Raw genomic sequence first — 23,933 nt, forward strand, 5'->3', positions numbered from 1 at the left:
ATTTCCATTTTAATAAATAAAATATGATCTTATCTTGCATCTAAATATTTATTGAAGTAATAAATTCAGGATGACAGCTCCTAAAAAGAATAAAGTATTTAAATGAGGTATACGAGAAAAAATTGTCCTTTAAGTGCATTATTCTGTCATTCTAAACTTTCAGTCAACAAATACCTTCATGGATACTTTGTTTTGTAGCCCTCATCCATCAATCAGTTACAACATGAAAAAATTGTTTTAGCATAATGAGTTGAAGGAAGTGTGTCTGTGGTAACAGATGTCAGAGATTCTCCAAATCTCTTTTTTTAACTAAGAATCGCAGAATCATAGCATAGAATCATAGAATTGCCTAGGTTGGAAGGGACCTTTCAGATCATCTAGTCCAACCATCAACCCAACACTGACAAAAGCCATCACTAAACCATATCGCTAAGCACTATGTCTACCTGTCTTCTAAATACCTCCAGGGATGGTGCCTTAACCACTTCCCCAGGCAGCCTGTTCCAATGCTTGATAACCCTTTCAGTGTAAAAATTTTTCCTAATATCCAGTCTAAACCTCCCCTGGTGCAACTTGAAGCTGTTTCCTCTTATCGTATTGCCTGTTACTTGGGAGAAGAGACTGACACCCACCTCACTGCAACCTCCTTTCAGGTAGTTGTAGAGAGCAATAAGGTCTCCCCTCAGCCTCCTTTTTTTTTAGGCTAAACAACCCCAGCTCCCTCAGCCACTCCTCATAAGAATTATTCTCCAGACCCCTCACCAGCTTTGTTGCCCTTTTCTGGGCATGTTCTATTACCTCAATGTCTTTTTTGTGGTGGGGGGCTCAAAACTGGACAGAGTACTCGAGGTGGGGCCTCACCAGTGCTGAGTACAGGGGGACAATCACTTCCCTAGTCCTACTCACCACACTGTTCCTGATACAGGCCAGGATGCTGTAGGCCTTCTTGGCCACCTGGGCACACTGCTGGCTCACATTCAGCCAGATGTCAACCAACACCCCCAGGTCCTTTTCTGCCAGGCAGCTCTCTAGTTGTAACGCTGCATGGGATTGTTGTGACCCAAGTGCAGGACCCGGCACTTGGCCTTGTTGAACCTCATACCATTGGTCTCGACCCATCGATCCTGCCTGTCCAGATTCCTCTGCTAAGCCTTGCTACCCTCAAGTAGGTTGACACTCCTGCCCAACTTGGCGTGATCTGCAAGCTTACTGAGGGTGCACTCGATCCCCTCCTCCAGATCATTGATAAAGATTTTAAAGAGAACTGTCCCCAATACCAAGCCCTGGGGAACACCATTCGTGACTGGCCACCAAATGGATTTAACTCCATTCACCACCACTCTCTGGGCCCGACCCTCCAGCCAGTTTTTTACTCAGCGGAGTGGCACTCAGGATGATCTGTTCCATGACCTTCCCAGGCACCGAGGTCAGACTGACAGGCCTGTAGTTCCCCAGATCCTCCTTCTGGCCCTTCTTATGAATGGGTGTCACATTTGCTATACACCAGTCAACTGGGACCTCCCCGTTTTGCCAGGACTGCTGGTAAATGATGGAAAGTGGCTCGGTGAGCACTTCCGCCAGCTCCCTCAGTACCCTTGGGTGCATCCCATCCGGCCCCATAGACTTGTGTATGTCTAGGTGCTGCAGCAGGTTCCTCACCATCTCCCTTTGGATTACAGAGGCTTCATTCTGCTCCCCGCCCCTATCTGCTAGCTCGGATCCCTGAGTACTCAGGGAACAACCGACTCTACTACTAAAGACTGAGGCAAAGAAGGCATTAAGTACCTCAGCCTTTTCCTCATCCTTTGTCACTATGTTACCACCCCTATCTAATAAAGGATGGAGATTCTCCTTAGTCCTCCTTTTATTACTAATGTATTTATAGAAACTTCTTATTGTTCTTAACATCCAAAGCCAGGTTAAGTTCTAGTTGGGCTTTGGCCCTTCTAATTTTCTCCATACATAGCCTCACAACATCTACAACGTCCTCATCAGTGGCCTGCCTTTTTTCCCCTGAGTTGCAACTATATCTCTCTATTCAGCCACGCCCCGACGGCTCATTTTACGGCACATGGGGACAGCCTGCTCCTGCGCCTTTAAGACATCCAGCTTTCCTGGACTCCTTTGCCCTTCAGGACTGCCTCCCAAGGGACTGGGAGTTTGCCCTCCAGAAGACCATGGTGGCAGTTCTGCTGACCCCCCTCCTTGCTTCTCTGAGAATCAAAAACTCTGTCCTTTCATGATCACTATGCCCAAGATGGCCTCCAACTGTCACATCCCCCACAAGTCCTTCTCTGTTTACAAACAACAGGTCCAGCAGGGCTCCTTCCCTAGTTGGCTCCCTCACCAGCTGTCAGCTGATAACTGTCAGGAAGTTATCCCCAACACACTGAACAACACACTGTACTCAACACACTGAACCTCCTGTACTGTTCCCTCTCAGCTATATTTGATTCACAGCTGATATCTGGTAGGTTGAAGTCTCCCACCAGGACAAGGGCTAGTGATCTTGAGACTTCTCCCAGCTGCTTGTAGAATATTTCATCTGCCTCTGCATCCTGGTTGGGCAGTCTATAACAGGCTCCCACCACGATATCAGCCTTGTTGGCCCTCCCCCTGATTCTTACCCATAAACACTCAACCCTATTGTCACCATCATTAAGTTCTTGACATTCATAACACTCCCTAACATACAGAGCCACCCCACCACCTCTCCTTCCTTGCCTGTCCCTCCTGGAGAGTTTGTAGCCATCTAATGCAGCACTCCAGTCGTGCAAGTCATCCCACCATGTTTCCGTGATGGCAACTACATCATAGTTTTCCTGCTGCACAATGGCTTCCAGCTCCTCCTGTTTGTTGACCATGCTTCGAGCATTAGTGTAGAAGCACTTCAGTTGGGCTACTGGTCCTGCCACCTTTTTGCTGGGAGAAGCCTTAACTCCCACCTGTCCATTCCCAGGCACGGCCATAGATTCTAACCCATCACTGACTCTCACATCTCTGCTGCTGTGTGAATCTCCATCCCCTGCCTTCTCTGAGTCAGCATACCAAGGGACCTCACTAGCATCCCATCCCACAGACATTGATGCACCACCCCTAAGCTTACCTCTAAAGAGCCTGGTTTCATCCCCTTCCCCCTTCAAATCTAGTTTAAAGCCTGTTCAATGAGCCCTGCCAACTCCTGTGCGAAGGTCCTTTCCCCCCTTTGAGACAGGTGTACCCCATCCATCTGCAGCAGACCTGGTGTCATGTAAACCAACCTGTGATCACAAAACCCAAAGACCTGTTGCTGACACCAGGCTTGGAGCCAGGTATTGATCTGCAGACTTATGTCAGTAGCTCCCCTTTGAGTCCAATTCCCAACTTTTTTTCTCCTAGATACATACACACGACTGAACTATGAGAGATCAGATGCATTACACGTGACCGTTTAAAAATTGTACACAAGCCATTATGGATGCTCTGTTTCTCTGCCTATTACACACTAACTTGTACCTGCCTCTGCTCTCTCTTGTTCACAAAGTGCCATCTTTCTGAGTAACCATATGTATTATCACAAAGCTTTAAAAACTTGCTTCTTGTCTATTTAAATGTGTGGGGCTACAAAGTGAAATACAGCCACACTGTTGAACTGAGTGCTCAGGAGGGTGGCTTTTTTTTAAAAGAATCAACTGATATATAATATGAAAAACAAACAAGTAAATAATTGTCTTACTAACAAATACCATGTGGTAAAGACGACAGGCAAAAGCATGTCATATTACCAAAAAGGATTAATATCAGTGACTTCTTACTGACTTATATTCCATTTCATCTACTTATGAGCTTCACTTGTGTCATGCCAAACAAAGGCTTCAGTCCTCCATTCATATAGAAATTTAACTTTAAATCATGCAAGTGGTTCCACGGACATCAGATCAGTCACATGAATAAAAGCTAAGTAGAAGCAAGTGGTGGTTGTTGAACTGAAACTGTAGCTGCAGAATTAAACTGCTTATAGAGAAGATCAGCATATTTTGCAGTATTAAAAGAATATTTTTTTAAATTCCAAACATAAGAGGAAAAAAACCAAAAGCAGTGAGTAACAACACAGAAATGACAAACTACTTTGCGGTAGGACGAATCCATTTCATACACTTCATTTTTAGCATAATATTAGTTGACAGCTGTAGAAACTGCTCACAGGGAAAGGAACTTAACAGAAGTATTGAATGTCTAGATATTGCATTAGCAACTGGGAATGAAAAGGAGCAGTGCTATGACCAGCACACTTGCAGCAGACCCTTCACACCTGTCAGTGGTATGTACACACATACACACACTGACATAGCCCCCTCCCTTCTTATCTCCCCAGTCTGAGAAGCTGGAAAAGGTGCAAAGCTTTTAAGGGAGCACATGTTAAGGAAAGATATATTACACGATAAAAAGACTCAGAAAAATTGTCCTAAGTAATAATACAAAGTGCTTTTAAGTTTTGTTCGAATCTAAGATCCACAATAGTGCTCAAAACTTCTTCCTTGGGCACTGTGAAACAGAAATGGAGGCACACAGGAACTGCCAACTAATTATTTTTTTTTCGGTCAGGTGTCTGTCTACCTTGTCTTCATTTCAATTTCTAAGTTATTATTTCTGGGAAAACACCTGCAATACACTTGAAAAAATTACACACGTGACTTCACACTGGTATTTTTGCCTACAATGCATGAGGATACACATAGTTAAGAGTAGCAACAAAGACCTAAAATAAAATTTGAATGAAAGGTGTTCTTGTAGTAGCCAAGAACGTAATTCCAGTTTTTTCATGTGCATACTTTAACCACAAAGCCAACCCTTTCTTCTTTCACTATCTCTTTAAACTTATGACAAAGTTCAGTGCAGGATTATTTTTGATAGAATGTTCCTTCAACAAATAGGGGTAGTGCTCAGAGGAATACCACAGAACATTTTATAAAGCCAGTGTTTCAAAAATCTCATTTTCAGTGATGTGAATCCACTAAAATTTTAAGCATCATAAGAGACTTTTGGAACAAACTGCCAAATTTGATGAATTTCTGTAGTGCAGACTTTGCCTTGTTACCCTTAATATCAAATTTATACTTCCAACTCAGAAATATATAGCTTTGATAAATTATATGTCAGTGGAAAAAAATATTTTAAATACCTGATGTGCCAGTTGTAAAGCTCTGTTTAAAAGCCTATAAATTACACAGGATGAATATTTACACTGTGTAACCAAAACCCCTTATGGGGATAAAGGCCCCATCATGTCAGAGGTATTGCAGAAGGCAGAACAGAGCTCACAACCCAGCTTAAAAAAAATCTCCAACATCCAGAATGTGACATTACCACTATGATCATTTGGACTGAAGAGTTAGTCACCTCTTTTGCTTTAGTTTCAAAAGCAGTTTTCTCATGCAAAGTTCCAGTCGATGTTATTGTCACCTTGTCATGTCCTTTGCCCTTCTCTCTTCCCCACATTTACCTTTCTTCTGAGCCTGGAACATTTCCAGCTGTTTCTGCTGCTGCCTTCTTAGCGTATTAACAATAGCTATTGCTAGCCTCAGTGCTTCTCGTGGGTATCCATGAGATCGTAACGCATCCACCCTCGCACAGGCTGTAGGAACGTGTTCTAAAATGGAGAAAATAATTGAGGAACAGCAGTGCTTCCATGTCTGCAATGGCCTGTTTTGCTAGGTTACTCAAAAAGGGCTTTTTTGTTTGCTTTCTTTGTTTTGTTTTTAAAACTACAGAAGAGACACTTAAAGGACTAGTTCTGAGCCAGCATTTCAAGGGAGCCTCTGTTCTTTTTACCAGGCTTTTCATTCATCTCCCCACCATCCCCCCAAAATAATGCCACAGAAACTGAACGAAGCAGCACATCATGGAAAAGTCTTTCAGGTTTAGCCACTTACCATGCCAGAGAGGCCACCCTTGAGAGTCAAAGAGTGAGTTTTCAGTGTCGTCATGGTAACAGTAGTTGGTGTATAGGTCACTGCCGATAATGTGCTGTAAGTGGCTGTCCTGCCAGTGCAGATCGCACGCCTCAATGGCTCGAGTGAACACCGTCCGATGTGGCCTGTTCGATGAATCTGTCATTTTCACAAGTTCAGAAAGCTGCATCAGCTTTTACTCATTCATATGTGAATCAGTCATTCACAGTATTCTTGTCTTCTGCCTATTCACCAACCCCCAACTGATGGCAGCCTGCCTTGCCCCGCTCCACAAGGAGCAGCCCGCAGATGACATTTCACATCCTATTACCCAACAGCTCAGGTGAAGTGCATGCCATTCACTTTGCATTCAGAGAGATCTACAAACCAGCATGGCTAATGCTAAATAGGACTTTGCAAAGGGAACAGCTAGAGATGAAAGACATTAAACAGCATATACAGAACTCCCCTAAAAACAAACTAGAAAGTATATGTCACACAGCTACTCAAGCATCCCCAGCTTCTTTCCTTCTCAGACCCAGAGTTACTTAGGATGAGGGACAGATAAACATAGCATGAAAGATTTTTAGTTGTTTTCTTTGAGAAGTGACATTAACTTTGAACACTTGTCTAATTTTTTGTCATAAACGTATACAAATACTGCAAAGAAAGCAAGGTACTGAGGCCATGGGAATGACATAATCCTTACTGGACATCTTCCTATGGCATTGTGTCTATGAATGTTGAAATGCCATCAGAGTTGCCACTAGCCTGTCCAGGTTGGGCTGAACATCACAAGCAAAACACCTCTGTAGGAAAGTATATGTTGAATGAACTTCTGTCCCCAGCCAGCTGCAAGATTTAAAAATGAAGCAAGTCTATTTCCTTCAGAGGTAATCTTCCAAGAAAAAAAAACAAGGAAAAACCCATCTAAGCCCAAATCTGCCACCTCCCATAAGCACTTAATTTTAACTTTATCATGATTATATGAAATATGTATCAAAATACTAAGGGTTTTGAGGATTATGAGGGGTTTTTTCCCAGGTAAATATCCTGCATCTTCCTCAGTTATTAGCAAAGTAGCAATCTTTGCTTGAAGGAGAAGGCTTCTGTCAGATTTGATAATCACATTTTAGATTAGAAAGCATGATATCGAGTAAAAGACACCTCCTCCAAGAAGGCAGTATTGCCTCTGCATCCCCCCCAGTCAACGCAGACTGCACAACACAGAGCACATCCCACAGATAGTTGCTTTAGTTTCGCACGCACTCAGTTTAATGCAGTTACAACAGATCTCCCTTTAAGTAAGTATCAAAGGCTTTGTAACTGCAAACAAAATAAAAACCCCAACACCAGAAGGGATGTAAGATTATAGTCAAGCAAAGAAAAAATAGGCTTTTACATGACATACTTCAGGGGCATCCAATTTTCACGAGACAAGTATTTTATTTATTTTGCTTTGAAAACATTGCAGCCCCAGCGCACCTCCCCCCTCCATTTATCCTTTCGGCAAGGATAGTATTAGTGAAAATAAATTTGTCTGATCCTCAACAAGAAATTTACTTGTCCCAGGAAAGAGTGCTGAATTCTGCAAGGCTAGGATATATAAGATAGAGACTATATTATAGGTTGCAGTCAGTGCATATATTTAGGCTCACCTTGGTTAGCATTTGCACCCTGAGGCAAAGCATTGGTTAAATTGGGCAGCTCGTTTCCATGGTTTCCATCTTCCCAGGGGCAAACATCCACGTTGTTCCATTTTTTCAGCTGCTTTAGCCAACTGGCCTTCTGCTCCAACTTGCAGTGGGGATTTAAGACTATACACATCCACAGAGCACCTGATTTAAAAAAAAAATTGCTAAATTAGGTGTTCTATTAAAAATGCAATGGCCAATGACTAATTGCAAACTTCTATACTGCAATACTTTTTCTCTCCTCAAAGGCTACACTGCTTCTTTCCCAGCTATGCCTAACACCAGGCAGACTGAATTCCTGATGCAGAATCTTGGAGGTGGTGTGGCCCATTTGAAGCAGTTGAAAGACTATCAAGCCAACCTTCTCAAATAAAAGGCATTAAAGTGGGTCTTTTGTATTAGAAAATCCATAGTTCACAATGTATGGCCCATTAGACAGGAACATCAGTCAAAAGCAAACAAGAATTCACACAAAGTTACAGCAGGAAATTATCCAAGTTTTTCTTCTAATTTTTTGTACCAGAAGCAAATGTTGTTTTCTACAAACAAGAATTATGTAAGAATTATGTATCTTCCAGCTTCGCATTACAGGAACCAAACAAGTGCATTAGTAAGACATGCATTTTGTAAACATATACTTCCATACTTAAAACCCAGCAGAAATACTGCTGGTCATATAACTCATTCCCAAACACATCTGGACCTCAGAGATTCAGTAAACACTGGTTTTGCGCAGTCTAATAGGAATAAGATATTTTTACTGTTACTACTTCAGTAATTTGGTTATGCTAGAAAATTTGTTTTACATTTCCTGATTATGGAGCTTGAATAGAAAGCTAATTTGCACTGATGTTTCACATATGCCATCACTTTAGAACCTGCTCCCTGACACTGTATGGCAGGGCAGGCATAAATACATCAGGGTCTCTAGCAACAATTTTCAAATTGAAAGTTTTTTCTCTAAATCAGCTGTCTCTTCATCAGTGTGAACTTTGACAGAAGCATGAAGACATCTGAAAGTAGTTTAGCAACAGTTCATTTGCTTATTAAGAACATGCCTTATACACTACAAGAGACTTAAAGAATATGCTTAAACTATGCAATCTTCATTACAGGCTCAAAAAAAAAAATAAGAAAAAAAATGCAGCTGGTTCTGCCAGGATAATAGAATTCTCATATTCAAGTATTCTTTTGATAACAAAGAATGCAAAATGGATACCGAAGAGCACAGACCATCACATTACATTCATTCCTAAAGTAACTCAGTATGTTGGTATGCCACAGCACAGGAGCCAGTGGAAACAGCTTGATCCTTAAGGTTGCAAGTCTACTGCTATTCAGGCACACATGGAATGGGAAATTAATATCAAAGAAATCTGAAAACCACAACAAAATAAGATATGGTACAGTGCAGAACACCAAAGAGATACTACACTAATACAGTAGTTACATACAGTAGAGCATGCTGTTCTGTTGGGTTTTTTGTTTGTGGTTTTTTTGGGGTTTTGTTTATGGGTTTTTTTGGTTGTGCTTTGGTTTTTTCTTTAAGTGTCCAAAACTTGCCATGGGAGTCAATAAAGCCAACACAGTTTTTAAAAACTTATTTTAAAATCAAATCATATGACTTTCTTTAGACATGCTCTTCAACATGCTTCACTCCCCAAACACAGTCAATTTATAGAATAGAATCATAGAATGGTTTAGGTTGGAAGGGACCTTTAAAGGTCATCTATAGTCCAACCCCCCTGCAATGAGCAGGGACATCTTCAACTAGATCAGGTTGCTCAGAGCCCCATACAACCTGACCTTGAATGTTTCCAGGGATGGGGTATCTACCGCCACTCTGGGCAACCTGTTCCAGTGTTTCACCACCCTCATCGTAAAAGATTTCTTCTTTATATCTAGTTTGAATCTACCCTCTTTTAGTTTAAAACCGTTACCCCTTCGCCTATCACTACAGGCCCTACTAAAAAGTCTGTCCCCATCTTTCTTATAAGTCCCCTTTAAGTATTGGAAGGCTGCTATAAGGTGTCCTTGGAGCCTTCTCTTCTCCAGGCTGAACAATCCCAACTCTCTCAGCCTGTCCTCATAGCATAGGTTCTCCAGCCCTCTGATCATCTTCATGGCCCTCCGCTGGACCCATTCCAACAGGTCCATCTCCTTCTTGTGCTGAGGACTCCAGAGCTGGACACAGTATTCTAGGTGGGAGAATACTCCAGAGAAGAGTAGAGGGGTAGAATCACCTCCCTCGACCTGCCACGCTTCTTTTGATGCAGCCCAGGATGCAGTTGGCTGCAAGCACTCATTGCTGGCTCATGTTGAGCTTCTTGTCCACCAACACCCCCAATCCTTCTCCTCGGGGCTGCTCTCAAGCCATTCTCCACCCAACCTGTATTTGTGCCTGGGATTGCCATGACCCAGGTGCAGGACCTTGCACTTGGCCTGGTTGAACTTCATGAGGTTTGCATGGGCCCACCTCTCAAGCCTGTCCAGGTCCCTCTGGATGGCATCCCTTCCTTCAAGCGTATCGATCGCACCACACAGCTTGGTGTCATCGGCAAACTTGATGAGGGTGCACTCAATATGCATCCTCTTGTGCCCAAAAAATGAGTGGCCTTTTCCTTTTCTGCATCTCAGAAACATCAGTAGAAGCAAAGGAAATTCACTTGTGCTCTTCAGAAGCTCCATTATGCATGCGGTACATCTAAGAGGCAGGAAAGGGAAGAGATACCCCAAAGTACCAAAATCCTTTAAAAACTTCTTTGGTTTAAAGAGGGAATATATGTCAAGCATGACTACACTGCTAGCAGTGATTATCTCAGAAATCCACGCTATTTTTATGCAAATGAAACACAAGGACAAGTGTCTAATAAACCCCACACAAAACACTTAAAATTTCAATAGATCAACTGCACCCTGCTCACAGTGACTTCAGGGCGAGCTGCATGCACATCTGAGATGTCACCCAGCTTTTACAGCTGCCCGATTCCCTGCAGAAAGAAGAGTGAGAGATAAAACTCCCCCACTGAGAAGAGAATGGAACAGAAAGAGGCTGTTCCAACTAGGCTCAGCTCCTGTAGTGCTACAAAGGCTACCATTTGGGAGAAGGAAGCATACTGCCAATGACCCCACACTCTTCAGCCTATTTGAGTTTCAAGTTTTTGTGTGTGTGTGTGTAATCTTCCCCTCCCCCCAGCATGTGTGCATTTGCCTGTATTCATTTCTTCCTCCTCCTTCTCCCCAAGCGCCTTCCCCCTCCCCTGACATCTACGCCATTCGGGCTCTTTCAATTCACTGCTTCCTGTCCTGCTCCTATCTCTGAAAAGTCTGAGGAAAGTGTTCACTTGTGCCCAGATTTTACCACATGCCAACTGGAAGGAGCCTGGAGGATATTCTTCCTATTTCACTCTGATGCTGTTCAGTGGAAGCCCTCATAAGCTGGCCCATAAATGTCACCACCAACCTGAAAGCTTACACTGGCCTCAAACGAGAGAGTCTCGATTTTCTACCTAACGGATCCTATATGGGGAAACTGTTGATCATACTTACCCCTTACTACAGATAAGGCTTATGGAAAAATGAAGGGCAGCTACTTGTAATTAATTAGTGGGGAACATATCTAAATCCATTTCTAGTGACTTCAGCCTGGAAACTGCTGTTCGCAACAGCCTATACTCAAAAAGAAGTTTCCCAAAATACATTCCTGTCATTCTCAAGTAAGTTTACCTGTTTGACTAGATTTAATGATGTTACCAATGCCACCCGCAATACGAACAAATGTCTCATTAAATGGAAAAAGAAAAAAGCAAACAGAGAATGTGTTTGTGTTTATATATTCTGTTTTTCTAACACAGCTCACTTTTTCCTGTCTCTCTTTCCCCAGGCACCAGATATCTTTTCATACTGGATCTCAGAAGGCTGACACATCATCTCTTCCCCACCAACTAAACCAAAAGTAAAGTTCTGATTTGGATCCCTTGACTGTGACCCATGTCTTTCCAATATGAAGCTCCTCACAGCACAGTGGCAAAATATCACAAACCAATATGCAAATTTTTTACCCCCAGAAGATAACTGAAAGACAAGTCATGCTGTGATTGCAATTTGATATTAATTTCACAAGGGAATGAATATTAGAACTGAGAAATTGCCTGTTTTACTTCAACACTAATCCTTTTGACCTGGAAAAAGCCAGCTTTGCCAAAACAGACCTTTGGTTCAAATAGCCCTCTTTTTGAAAATGCATGGTTGTCATTCATCTTTAGTGTGCCTCACACCACAAAGAAATTACTGCTTTACACAAAGCATGCATGCCTTGTACATACAGGGGAACATCAGTACTTTTGTATTTCTCAGTAGACATCCATACCTCTGAATTCATGAGGGAGAAAGGAACAGCATGCCTTTACACAGATTAGGATTTAAACATGCAAACTGAAAAACATTAAGTAGTATTCAGTCACTGTAAAAGTAGGTGTTGTAAATAATTACACATCTTGTGTATGCATGTATTAATGTTCCAAAGAAAGTGCAAGGAATGTATATGCTCTTCCAAGAGATTAAGCATTGCTCAGTTTTCATAACTCCCATTATATTTTACTCTTGTCCCAGTAAATGGGAGGGTGGTGGTGGAAACAGTTTCAGTGGGGGCTAGGGCACTGAGCATGACTGAAGATCCAGCATACAATTCTGTTTGACTGTTTGATTACAGTCTTCCCAAGAAATCTGCTTTTCCTAGAAATATTATGCTATCTTGTCATGGCTGCTGTGTAGCAGCCCTGGTTTGGGTCAGCATTTCCTCATTTACAATATCTGTGTAATCAGTGGCTGAAACTTGGCCTTTGCCTTGGAATTTTACATTTAATATACTTAAGATCAATCTGTTCATTTGCAAAATTACGCAAAGAAAAAAAATATGCAAGAAACTGATGCACGTTTGACATGTCTTTGCTCTTACCATTAATGTATGTCTCTCTCTTAAAAAACTAAACCCCATAAGCTACCACATTAGTAACATTTGATTATTTCAAAAAAGGTGAAGCCAGGTAATCAAGATCATTCCCTTTGTGCAACAGGCAAATCAGCTTCAGCACTTGCTGAACACTTGCCACTGTGCCCCATTTGAGCCTAATCAATTCTATTATAAAAGCATCATTTTTCAGCATTGGAAGTGCCAGAATAGTAACAATAATAGGAGACTATGACCCCTTTAAAATAGAAGAATCAGCAAAGGATTTTAAAGTGGTTTACATCTGGTTTTTAAACACATACGTACTTTCACCGGGACAGTCACTTGGAAATCTCAAAGAAGGTAGCGTATGATATTTATTGCTTCTCAACAAGAAAGACAAGTGCCTTCAGAATGACTGGCAAAGTTACCTCGCTCCTCCAGGAACGGAGAGATCTCCATTAGAACAAAGCATAATCAGAACTCCCACTGGAGAATGCGCCAATTAAACAGTTGGTTTTACGGAATAGTGAAGATAGGCAAAGCACTTCATAGAATCATAGAATCTTCATGGTTGGAAAGGACCTTTGAGATCATCAAGTCCAACCATACACACACAAAAAAACCCAAACCCCTACAATCTCTGCCCTTCAGAGCATGCCCTGAAGTGCCAAATCTAGACGTTTCTTAAATACCTCTAGGGATGGTGACTCAACCACCTCCCTGGGCAGGCCGTTCCAGTGCCTGACCACTCTTTCAGTAAAGGAATTCTTCCTAATATCTAACCTAAACCTCCCCTGCCGCAACTTCAGACCATTTCCTCTGGTCCTGTCATTATTCACCTGGGAGAAGAGGCCAACACCCACCTCTCTCCAACCTCCTTTCAGGTAGTTGTAGAGGGCAATGAGGTCTCCCCTCAGCCTCCTCTTCTCCAAGCTAAGCATGCCCAGCTCCCTCAGCCTCTCCTCATATGACCTGGTCTCCAGACCCCTCACCAGCCTGGTAGCTCTCCTCTGGACACGCTCCAGCACCTCAATGTCCCTCTTGTACAGAGGGGCCCAGAACTGAACACAGTACTCGAGGTGAGGCCTCACCAGTGCCGAGTACAGAGGCACGATCACTTCCCTACTCCTGCTGGCCACGGTATTCCCGATACAAGCCAGAATGCTGTTGGCCTTCTTGGCCACCTGGGCACACTGCTGGCTCATGTTAAGCTGGCCGTCCACCAGCACCCCCAGGTCCTTTTCTGCTGGGCAGCTCTCCAGCCACTCTTCCCCAAGCCTGTAGCGTTGCTTGGGGTTGTTGGGACCGAAATGCAGGACCCGGCACTTGGCCTTATTAAACCTCATACAGTTGGCCTTGGCCCATCAATCCAGCCTGTCCAGGTCCCTCTGTAGAGCCTCCCTACCCTCAAGCAGATCAACACTCCCACCTAGCTTGGTGTCATCTGCAAACTTACTGAGGGTGCACTCAATCCCCTCACCCAGATCATTGATAAAGATATTAAACAAAACTGGCCCCAAGACTGAGCCCTGAGGGACACCACTGGTGACCGGCCGCCAAGAGGATTTCACCCCATTAATCACAACTCTCTGGGCACGGCCATCCAGCCAGTTTTTAACCCAGCGAAGAGGACACTTGTCTATGCCATGATTCGCCAGCTTCTCCAGGAGAATGCTGTGGGGGACGGTGTCAAAGGCCTTACCAAAGTCCAGACAGACAACGTCCACAGCCTTCCCCGCATCCAGAAGGTGGGTCACATGGTCATAGAAAGAGATCAGGTTGGTTAAGCAGGACCTCCCTTTCCTAAACCTGTGCTGGCTGGCCCTGATCCCTTGGCTGCCCTGCACTTGCCGTGAGAGCTCACTCAAGATGATCCTCTCCATGATCTTTCCTGGTACCGAGGTCAGGCTGACAGGCCTGTAGTTCCCCGGATCCTCCTTCCGACCCTTCTTGTAGATGGGCGTCACATTAGCCACCCTCCAGTCATCTGGTGCCTGCCCTGTTGACCAGGATTGTTGATCAGTGATGGAGAGAGGCTTGGTGAGCTCTTCCGCCAGCTCCCTGAGTACTCTTGGGTGAATCCCATCCGGCCCCATAGACTTATGTGCGTCTAGGTGCAGAAGCAGATCACTGACTACTTCCTCCTGGATTATGGGTGGGTTGTTCTGCTCTCCATCCTTATCTTCCAGCTGAGGAGGCTGAACCCCCTGGGGATAGCTGGTCTGACTATTGAAGACGGAGGCAAACAAGGCATTAAGTATCTCAGCCTTCTCCTCGTCCTTGGTTGCAACTTTCCCCCCTGCATCCAGTAAGGAATGGAGATTCTCCCTGGCCCTCTTTTTGTTGATGTATTTATAAAAGCTTTTTTTGTTGTCCTTTATGTTAGTGGCCAAGTTGAGCTCCAGCTGGGCTTTTGCCTTCCTAATTTTCTCTCTGTATAACCTAACGAGATCTCTGTACACTTCAGTGCTGTTCTCTCCTCAGTAAGAACCCCAAGGAAAAGTACTCTTGGCATTCAGTTGGATCCAAGTTGTAATTTTATTCATAAAAAGAATTCCTTAATGCACTCTGGTTTCTCTATGCAGCCTTCAGAAAAAAAAAGGCTTGCTATGGGTGCTGTGTTTCTTGGAGAGCAGAATGTTTCATTTTGCTATAATTCATTCTGTTACTGAATTAAACTTTGATGTACTGGTCTTGACAAGTGCTTCATGCTGATTGTATTCTGTATGATAGTATAATCACTCCCCATGCATTTTACACTAGCTGATTAATGCAATAGATTACCTGCAGCACTGACAGCAAGAGGGAATCATTGCCCTTCTGTACACTAAACTTTGAATGTGCATTAGAGGGAGTGGAGGTGTAACCCATGGACAAAAAAAAAGTGTTTAATTCCTTAAGTTTCCCTTTCTCTCTTCTGCATACCTCTGCTCCAAGAGTTAAAGGCACGCTTGTATTGTGCTGAAAGGAAACAGGTATTTAATTTTTGAGATTCTATTCTAAGCTATCATCAAACTCCTGCTCCCGTCTTCCTACGTTTTCAACTTTTAGCACAATGGAAAAAGGAACTAACCGAGCATTTCTGTCATTTTGCATTAGCCCATTGTTCTGGGTTATGCCTTTTTCAGTTTGTTTTAAAAACTGCTGCATCTTTGTGTACACTGACATTTGGGTTTCATAGAAGAAGATAAATTTGCTTGAAAGGTGCAGTTTAAAGCATTATAGCCTGAGACTACAATCTCCCTAAGAGAGCTTTAGGTATCTGTCACGTCCATTAGATGCCCCTCTATGCACTTATAGTACCCTAAAACCTATAATCACCATAGCAAGTCATGGGCTATTGGTCTACAAAGCTAGGGGAAAGTATAAAGCACCTGGAAATGAATCTCACCAATTAACTTCCCTAATATCCACAAAACTATTAATTAATTTGTTCACAAACAGCCAATTGAAGGTAAAAACATCGCTAATACTAGCACAAACAGTACAAAAATACTCCTTTATGAATAACTTAATATGATTCTTCACAATTTTAAGTAGTTGCCAGCATTTACAGCTAGGCAGTGAACACAAACTATGTTCCTGCCCCAAAACAGAAACTAGATATTTTATCAAATATTTTAACTGGTAATACATTCTCAGCAGCCACAGTCTATTTTCAGAGACTGACCATTTTCAGAATAATAGTTAATGTGACTGCTAACTATAAATACACTACTCTACCTCTACTTAAATCTATCATAAAGATGAATTAATTCCTCTGAGTTAATTTTCTTAGGAAGATACAAAACTGGAAAGTCTGAGAAGTTTGTCGAACAAAACAAGATATTCATAAAAGAAAGGGATGAAAATATATCTCATTTTTTAAAAGAGTGGAGCAAGTGCGAACACTCCCTTGTATGGTGGGAAAGGTCAGGAAAAAAAAAGTATGATTGCTATAACTATGTTCACAGAAGGTAAATAACCCAATATAAATGGCCATAAGAACACATTCTGATTGTCTAGTCTGAATTACTTCATGCTCTAAGATTTCCTGAGTTAATTTTGTCTTCAAGTCCAAAAGTGATGGTTGAGTTCCTACAAAAACAGCATACTTCAATTTTTAAGATTTCCAATACAAGAATCTAGCACAGCTCCTGGTTAGCTGATCTACTGCCTGGCTACCATGATTAAGCTTATTGCAAAGTTTCCTAGTTAAATTTGTCCAGCTCCAATTACAATTTTCATCTACCTTTTGTTTGACTGCTAGAAGTGTCTTCACTATCAAATTTTTAGTCTATGTAGGTCTCTTAAATCATGAAGGAGATCATCCTCTGTTGTCTTGCATGACAGGCCTGAGCAAACTGAGATTCTTGCATCTCTCCCTTTAGATTACTTTTCCAATTTTTCAGTTATTTTTCCAGTATCCATTCAAGACAGAAAACTGGAAAATATCACAAGGCCAGATTGCTGGACTGCAGAAATCAGTGAAGATTCAGTAATTCCTCTCCATAGATCTATTACTTCTCTTTAGCTCTGGTATTTACTAGAAGTGGTATCAAAAAATTAAATGGCAGCTTAACGTTATTGAAGTATTAAAAATAGAGGATGCTAAGTACCAGTTTGGGCTCGCAGTAAAACTCTGACCTTAATCTTGGAAGTAACGACTCTATAGTTAGGGCCACAATGAGTTTTGTACCAGCTCCAATACACAACAATTTTTTAGAACATTTATAAGTAAATCAGTTCAACAGCTTAGAAATAAAAACTTCAAAAACTGTTTTTATGTGGGTACTTGAAGAAATTTGGCTCCTACTGTAAAAGTATTTTCCATCCAACTGAACTAAATGGAAACCCAAACTTTCTGTACAGCATTAAAAATAACCCCCTGTGGCGGTGTGCTCTCCCCTTTTCCCCTTTTGTGCTCTCCCCTTTTCCCCTGTGGTTACTGGGGTCCAGGAGTTTTCTTAAATTTAGGACCTGATCCGGCAGATACCCCCCATTCTATCACCAGCCGAGTAGCTTATTGGGCGGGAGGAATCGACACCATGGAACGGGGTGAGCCCGCCATAATCCCCATCAAATCTCTAAGTGAGTTATCCACAGCCGTCACAAAAGCCGCTTGCATACAAGCCATGCACGATCGAGGATGCCACGATGTCCCACTATCTGCTGCAGTAGATTTTGCAATATTAAAGCCACTGGTCAGAGGAGCCCCAGCAATTCTTAAACCTCACCTAGTTGCAAAACGGGATGAGATTAGAAGAGATACCGAATTTAATACACAGGGCAATTGTCCTCCCAGGCAAATCCCTACCTGGGCAGAATTAATGCACAGCATTGTTAACTACTGCCATGAAATGGGCTGGGACGACAGTGCAGCAGTTGAAAAACAAAGCCAGAAATCCCGGGGAGGAGATCACAAAGTAAGACCCGTGAAACAGGGAACAGGAGTTAAATCAAAGGGAAATAAAAACTTGCAAACAGAGTCTCGAGAAAAGAGGAATGAATTGTGGAGGAAAGCATTAGCACTAGGCATTCCCAGAGCCGCGATTCAAGGTCGGCCTACTGGCATTATCTTGAGTCCGATTGAAGCATTCCTGAAACGAGATAGTGATGGAAACAGAGACTGTATTTCAACTTCTTTAAAGGAGGATAATCCCTTTCTCCCTCTTAAGGAGGAATTGCGGGACACCAAGTCAAAAAACGAGTAATGTCCGGAAGGCAATTGGGCCTGCCTGTCCGGAAAGTGGAGGCTTATCAGTGGATAAGTGATGATGGCCCATACATATTAATTCCAGTTGGTCCTCGAAGACAATTAGTAAAGTTTTTAATAGATACAGGAGCACAAATTTCGATATTAACACAACAAGATGCCGAGAAGCTGGGCGTGTGATCCGGACGGCAAAGAGTTAGAATTACAGGTGTGAATGGGGGAACTGATGTATGTCAAACTGCTAAGGTTAGTTTATGGCTCCCGGGCGAGAAGCGCATATCGTCTACTCACTTTGCAATTAAAGTGCATCATGAAAATATTTTAGGTTTTGATATTTTAAACAGCCGAACCTGGTGTCTGCCGGACGGCAGCGTGTGGTCCTTCGGCTCAAGCACTGACCTTAACCCGTGCAGAAACCGGGAAGCCGCAGTGCGGGTGCTCCGCTCAGCCCCTGCACTCCCCGAGTCAAAGATTACAAATGTACCGCAGTACCCGATCTCTGCTGAGGCACGAAAGGGCATTTCTGAAGTCATAGCTGATTTAGAGAAAAGACAAATTATCTCCAGAACCCACTCCCCGTATAACTCACCCGTCTGTCCGGTTCGGAAACCTGATGGGAGGTGGCGTTTAACAGTCGATTACCGCCGTCTAAATGCTAATACAGCCCCGCTAACGGCCGCTGTACCAAACATTGCAACTTTAACAGCTACTCTGCAAGCAGCTGCACGCCCATGGATGGCAGCATTAGATGTAAAGGATATGTTCTTTATGGTTCCCTTGAAGGAGAAGGATAAAGAGAAGTTTGTTTTCACTTGGGAGGGAATACAATATACCTTTAACAGACTCCCACAGGGGTATAACCATTCACCCACAATTGCTCATGCCGCGCTTGCCGAACTTTTGCAGACAGTCTCACTCCCCCAAGGTGTAAAACTATACCAATATATAGATGATATTCTGATTGGAGGAACTTCTAAGACAGCGGGGGAAGCAGCAGCAGCAGTGTGGCAAGTACTAAATAAAGCAGAAATTGAGGTTCCACCTGGAAAATGTCAGGGACCAAGTAAAGAAGTAAAATTTTTAGGTACTTGCTGGATATTGGGCAGTGCTGTGATTCCTCCGGATACCTTAAGAAAAATCAAAGAGCTGCAAATGCCCTGATCAAGGAAGGAGTTATAGCAATTAATGGGAACTTTAGGATATTGGAGGAAGCATGTGCCTGGATTTTCTATAATTTCCAGTCCATTATACTCACTTTTACGGAAAGGCAAATCCTGGGAGTGGAGATCAAAACATAACGAGGCAGTAAACACTCTAATCGAGGAATTAAAACCATACCAGTCACTGGGACCGGTACACCCCCGCGACCCTATCATAGCCGAATGGGGTTTCGCAGAACATGCTACTTATTGTAATCTGTTCCAAACTGGCCCCGATGGACCAAAAAGACCTCTATTGTTTATCTCAACTGCATTTAAGGAAACAGAACAACGGTACTCTGAATGGGAAAAGGGACTTTTGTCTTTAGTCCGAGCAGTTAAACAAGTTGAGAAAATACATCAGGGACAACCTGTGCAAACAGAAGGACCCTTTAATTTACTAGAAGCAATCCTCAAGGGGACTGCTCCCCCAGAAGGAGTCGCACAGAAACCCACTATCAGAAAATGCTATGCCTACCTAACAGGAGTAGCAGAAAATATGCAATTAACTGAGGGACACACCAAGGCTTCCAAATTGCAGATGCCAGTAAACACAGACCCTTTAGCGTTACAACAACCTTTTAAACCTTCACCCATTCTGGATGCACCACCCCTTACTGAGAATACTCTGACGGAAAACATTTGGTTTACAGATGCTTCTGCGAAAAGAGTAAATGGTAAATGGCAATATAAAGCTGTTGCATTAGATATTACCTCTGGCAAACAAGTAGTAGAGGAAGGTGAAGGTAGTGCACAAGTAGGAGAAATAAAAGCAGTTGTTTTGGCGGCACAGAATGGAGCAAAAATTATATATGTAGACTCTTCTGCTGTATGGGCCGGTGCCACACAGTGGCTCTGTCAATGGGAAACCTTGAACTGGGAAGTAAATGGATCCCCAGTTTGGAGAAAGACAGACTGGTAACTATTGCTGGATATAGCCAGAAAAACACCTTTTAGGATTGGATGGGTTAAAGCTCATGCTAAGGATAACTCAACCTGCTACGAATCAAAAGGTGGATGAGCTAACCAAAATTAGAAAAATCACCTTAGATTCGGAGTGGTATCGATTGGGAGAATGGTTACATCAAAACTTAGGCCACACAGGTAAAGAAGCACTTTACTTTGCTGCACAGAGTAAAGGCTGGCCTATAAGCCGTAAAACTTGTGAAACTATTCTTACAGAATGTCCCCAGTGTAGACTGAGATTGCAGGCAGATCATCCTGCTAAAGCACCACCTCTACATATCAACAAAGGGAAAACTTTATGGTCTACATGGCAAATTGATTATATTGGACCATTCAAATCCTCCGCAGGATATCGATATATCCTCACAGGAGTGGAGGTCGTCTCTGGCTTGCTTGTGGCCACTAAATGTCAGAGAGCTGATGGAAAAAATACAATCCGAGGATTATCATTATGGTTCTCAAATCTACCTACTCCTGATGTTATCCAAAGTGATAATGGCTCACATTTTTCACGTAAAGAAGTACAAAATTGGGCAAAGCAAGAGGGAATTAAGTGGATATTCCACACTCCATACTACCCTCAATCAAATGGAATGATAGAAAGAGATAATGGTTTATTGAAAAAAAACCTCAAACCACACGAGGCTCAATGGGATAGGAGACTTTCCAAAGTAGTCCATCAATTAAATAATCGATATGGGCCCACTGGAAGCCCTGTAAGCTGAGCATTCTTTGTAAAAACTGAGCTCAGTGTCCCATCCAAAGAGGAAAAAGAATATCCGACAACATTACAGCCAGGACAGCCTGTGATGGTCAATTTGCCAGCCATAGGTATTCTGCCTATGACCTTAACTAAACCTCGTGGCCCACGTGCCTGGGAAGCTACCGATAGTAGTGGTGCAAAACACAGAATTAGCGCACGATTGATTTTTCCTTCTTGTTAATGGGGTAACCTGTTCGGACTCTCCCCACCGAAACAAGTCTTTGTTTTCTCTTACAGCAGCCTGCAGGATGGCAAAAGGAAGTGCTGTGTTCGTGTTAACATTCCAAACCTCAGCAATGCTGCTTCTAACCTGTGGTCAAAGAACTCTAGAGCGGCCATGGTCTCAAGCTTGTGTTAAGTATACCGGGAGTATGGGAATACACTCTGGAAAGGGAGACTTAAATCTTTCCACTGTGGTCATGCATGGAAACAAAGTATACTTAGAAAAAGAACGGAGCTGGGATACAGATGGAACTAATGGAGTTCTCCGACTTCAGGGAACAGCAGGGAAAAAAATTCAAATAGGGTGCCGGATGATCAATGGGTCTACCCATGAGAAAGCATCTCAGATTTCAGTGTACAGCACTGTATCAAACCCAATAATCAATGGTACGAAACAATGCGCCTCTGAAAAATTGGACTGTTGGTACAATTTTACCTTAGTACAACCTGTTTTTGTAGTCTGGCTCTGGGCTCGCCATAGTGTGGGGCTATCATTTAAATTCAAAATTGACATTACTGAGCCTCATACGACAACTTCCACACTGATTGTAAACGATGAGAAAACTCTATCCCCACAAATTTCTGAAATTGGACCATATGTGATCAAATACACAGGCCAACAACGAGTGTTATTTAATCCATCATGGTCTCTTAAACGAGTAGAATTAGTGATGCAAATTAACATCTCCACCATCAAACCAGCCTGTTCATCATTCCCGAGTACATCCTATGCAGGATGGTTAGCATGGTTACATGGGCGAACATTCACCTCTCCGAGACGAACAAGGAGAGATGCGACTGGTATCATAGGGACAGGACTGGGAGTCTTAAATAGCATAGATGCTGAAGTACTTGCAAATAAACTAAGCACAACAATAAGTGATTTAAACAAATTGGAACACCCATTGCGATCCTCCCTATTAGCACTGGGAACTAACCAATGGCTCTTATCTGATGTGTTGCCTCAGTGGGAAAGAATTAGTAAGAGGGATCACCAATTGATTGTGGATGCCCTTGGTGTAGCCCAAACCAATGTTTCTCTAGCTCTTAGTTGTATCCAAGCTCAGCTGTGGATGCAATCTACGGTAGCAGCAATTGTACGAGAGGGTGAAGAAGGTACCTTACCCACTGAAATTCAAAAAGTAATCTGGGATAATGCAACTGAATTTGAAAGGGAATTTCAATCCTGATGGTATTTAGTCAATTTTACTTACAACCCCATCAACAACAAGGCTACAGCTTTTGTCCTAACAATACGCAATGCCTCGGTATACACCATATACCCAATCATTGCACTAGGATTAAATCACAATGGAACTATACTCTATCCATTAGAACATAGAGTGTGGGCCCAATGGAATGGGAACAAATGGCAGACCGTTGATGTTAATGCCTGCGTTGTACGAGAACAACAAGGATTTATTTGTGAGAGTAACACCATCAAAGCCCAAGATGTTTGTCTTGACACTGAACAGAATGTTTGTCATTTTGAGATACATCTTGATGAAAATCCTGAAACTGTACTTATATATGTTGGAAAAGGATGCGTTTGTATGAGAACCCTTTGTAATACTATACTTGTAGATAATGTCACTGTAGGTACAAGTAATCACTCAAATGTTTGTATTTGTAATTTCGCTAAAATTATGGGATGTGACTTCAATTATTTAGCTCCTGTTACGTCTTATCAGTTGCTACAATCTAATTATACATTGATTCAAGATTTGTTGACTACACCTATCGGAATGAATCTTACATTGGTGAAGAAACTACTACAGCATGATGACCTGCGTCAGCTGCTAGAACGAATTCGAAATAATGGACACAAAACTTTAATCACTGCTCAGTATGATACAGAAGAGATACACCGTGTCTTTGAAAGAGTGAAAAAGGATGGAGAACACCATTGGTGGGAAATTCTCCTTGGATGATCACCAACAGCAATGGGACTGTTTAATTGTATGCTTCACCCAGTTGTGATCTTGCTAGTTCTAATTTTAATATGTTTGTTGCTTATAGTTATGTTGTATATAAAAGTTTGGTACTTGACCAAACAAATAACCCAACTTCAACCACCCAAAACATACAAATTAACAAATAACAAATAGCAGTGCTTCACTGTCTACTTACCGTGAATCTCTAAGCGCACAAGCTATTAGCATACTATTTATGGCACAGCGGCAAGAGGTGACCGCACCACCACTCTGTGAAGGTAAGATGAATTGTCTATAGTCACGGGGTGGAGTGTGGTGGTGTGCTCTCCCCTCTTCCCGCCCCCCCCCGGCTCCTGCTCAAGCCATGGTCATCAGCGGGAGTTGTTATGAGTTGCACTTGAACTGTGGGAGGTGGCTGGCAACATAACCAAAACACTGTCTGGAGTGGGAACCTAGGCATCTTGTTCCCATGAGAATATGACTATAGGTCAATTATCTTACTCCATAAATAGCGGACAGCCCAAGAGCCCTTTGAGCTCTCCTGCACGGCAGCGGGCTGCACGACAGGACCTCCCCTTG

The 23,933-nt window shown here is 42.7% G+C and overlaps 2 protein-coding genes across 3 annotated transcripts in view; one reads left to right on the forward strand and one right to left on the reverse strand.

The window, feature by feature from the left end:
• LOC141735441 (zinc finger SWIM domain-containing protein 6-like) overlaps nt 1-23,933 on the reverse strand; it is a 165,184-nt gene that overhangs the window by 31,988 nt on the left and 109,263 nt on the right. For both annotated transcript variants that reach the window (XM_074568205.1, XM_074568206.1), the window contains 3 exons: nt 7,589-7,768; nt 5,913-6,089; nt 5,483-5,629 (listed from right to left, as the gene is read on the reverse strand). In XM_074568205.1, coding sequence (XP_074424306.1) covers nt 5,483-5,629; nt 5,913-6,089; nt 7,589-7,768 — 504 coding nt within the window. The remainder of the gene's footprint in view (nt 1-5,482; nt 5,630-5,912; nt 6,090-7,588; nt 7,769-23,933) is intronic.
• On the forward strand, nt 19,769-23,306 carry LOC141735521 (uncharacterized). The gene has a single exon (XM_074568439.1). It carries the CDS (start codon nt 21,447-21,449, stop codon nt 22,608-22,610), a length of 1,164 nt encoding a protein of 387 aa, XP_074424540.1. The 5' UTR covers nt 19,769-21,446; the 3' UTR covers nt 22,611-23,306.

Source organism: Larus michahellis, chromosome W (genome assembly GCF_964199755.1).
Source record: "Larus michahellis chromosome W, bLarMic1.1, whole genome shotgun sequence".
Classification (NCBI taxonomy): domain Eukaryota; kingdom Metazoa; phylum Chordata; class Aves; order Charadriiformes; family Laridae; genus Larus; species Larus michahellis.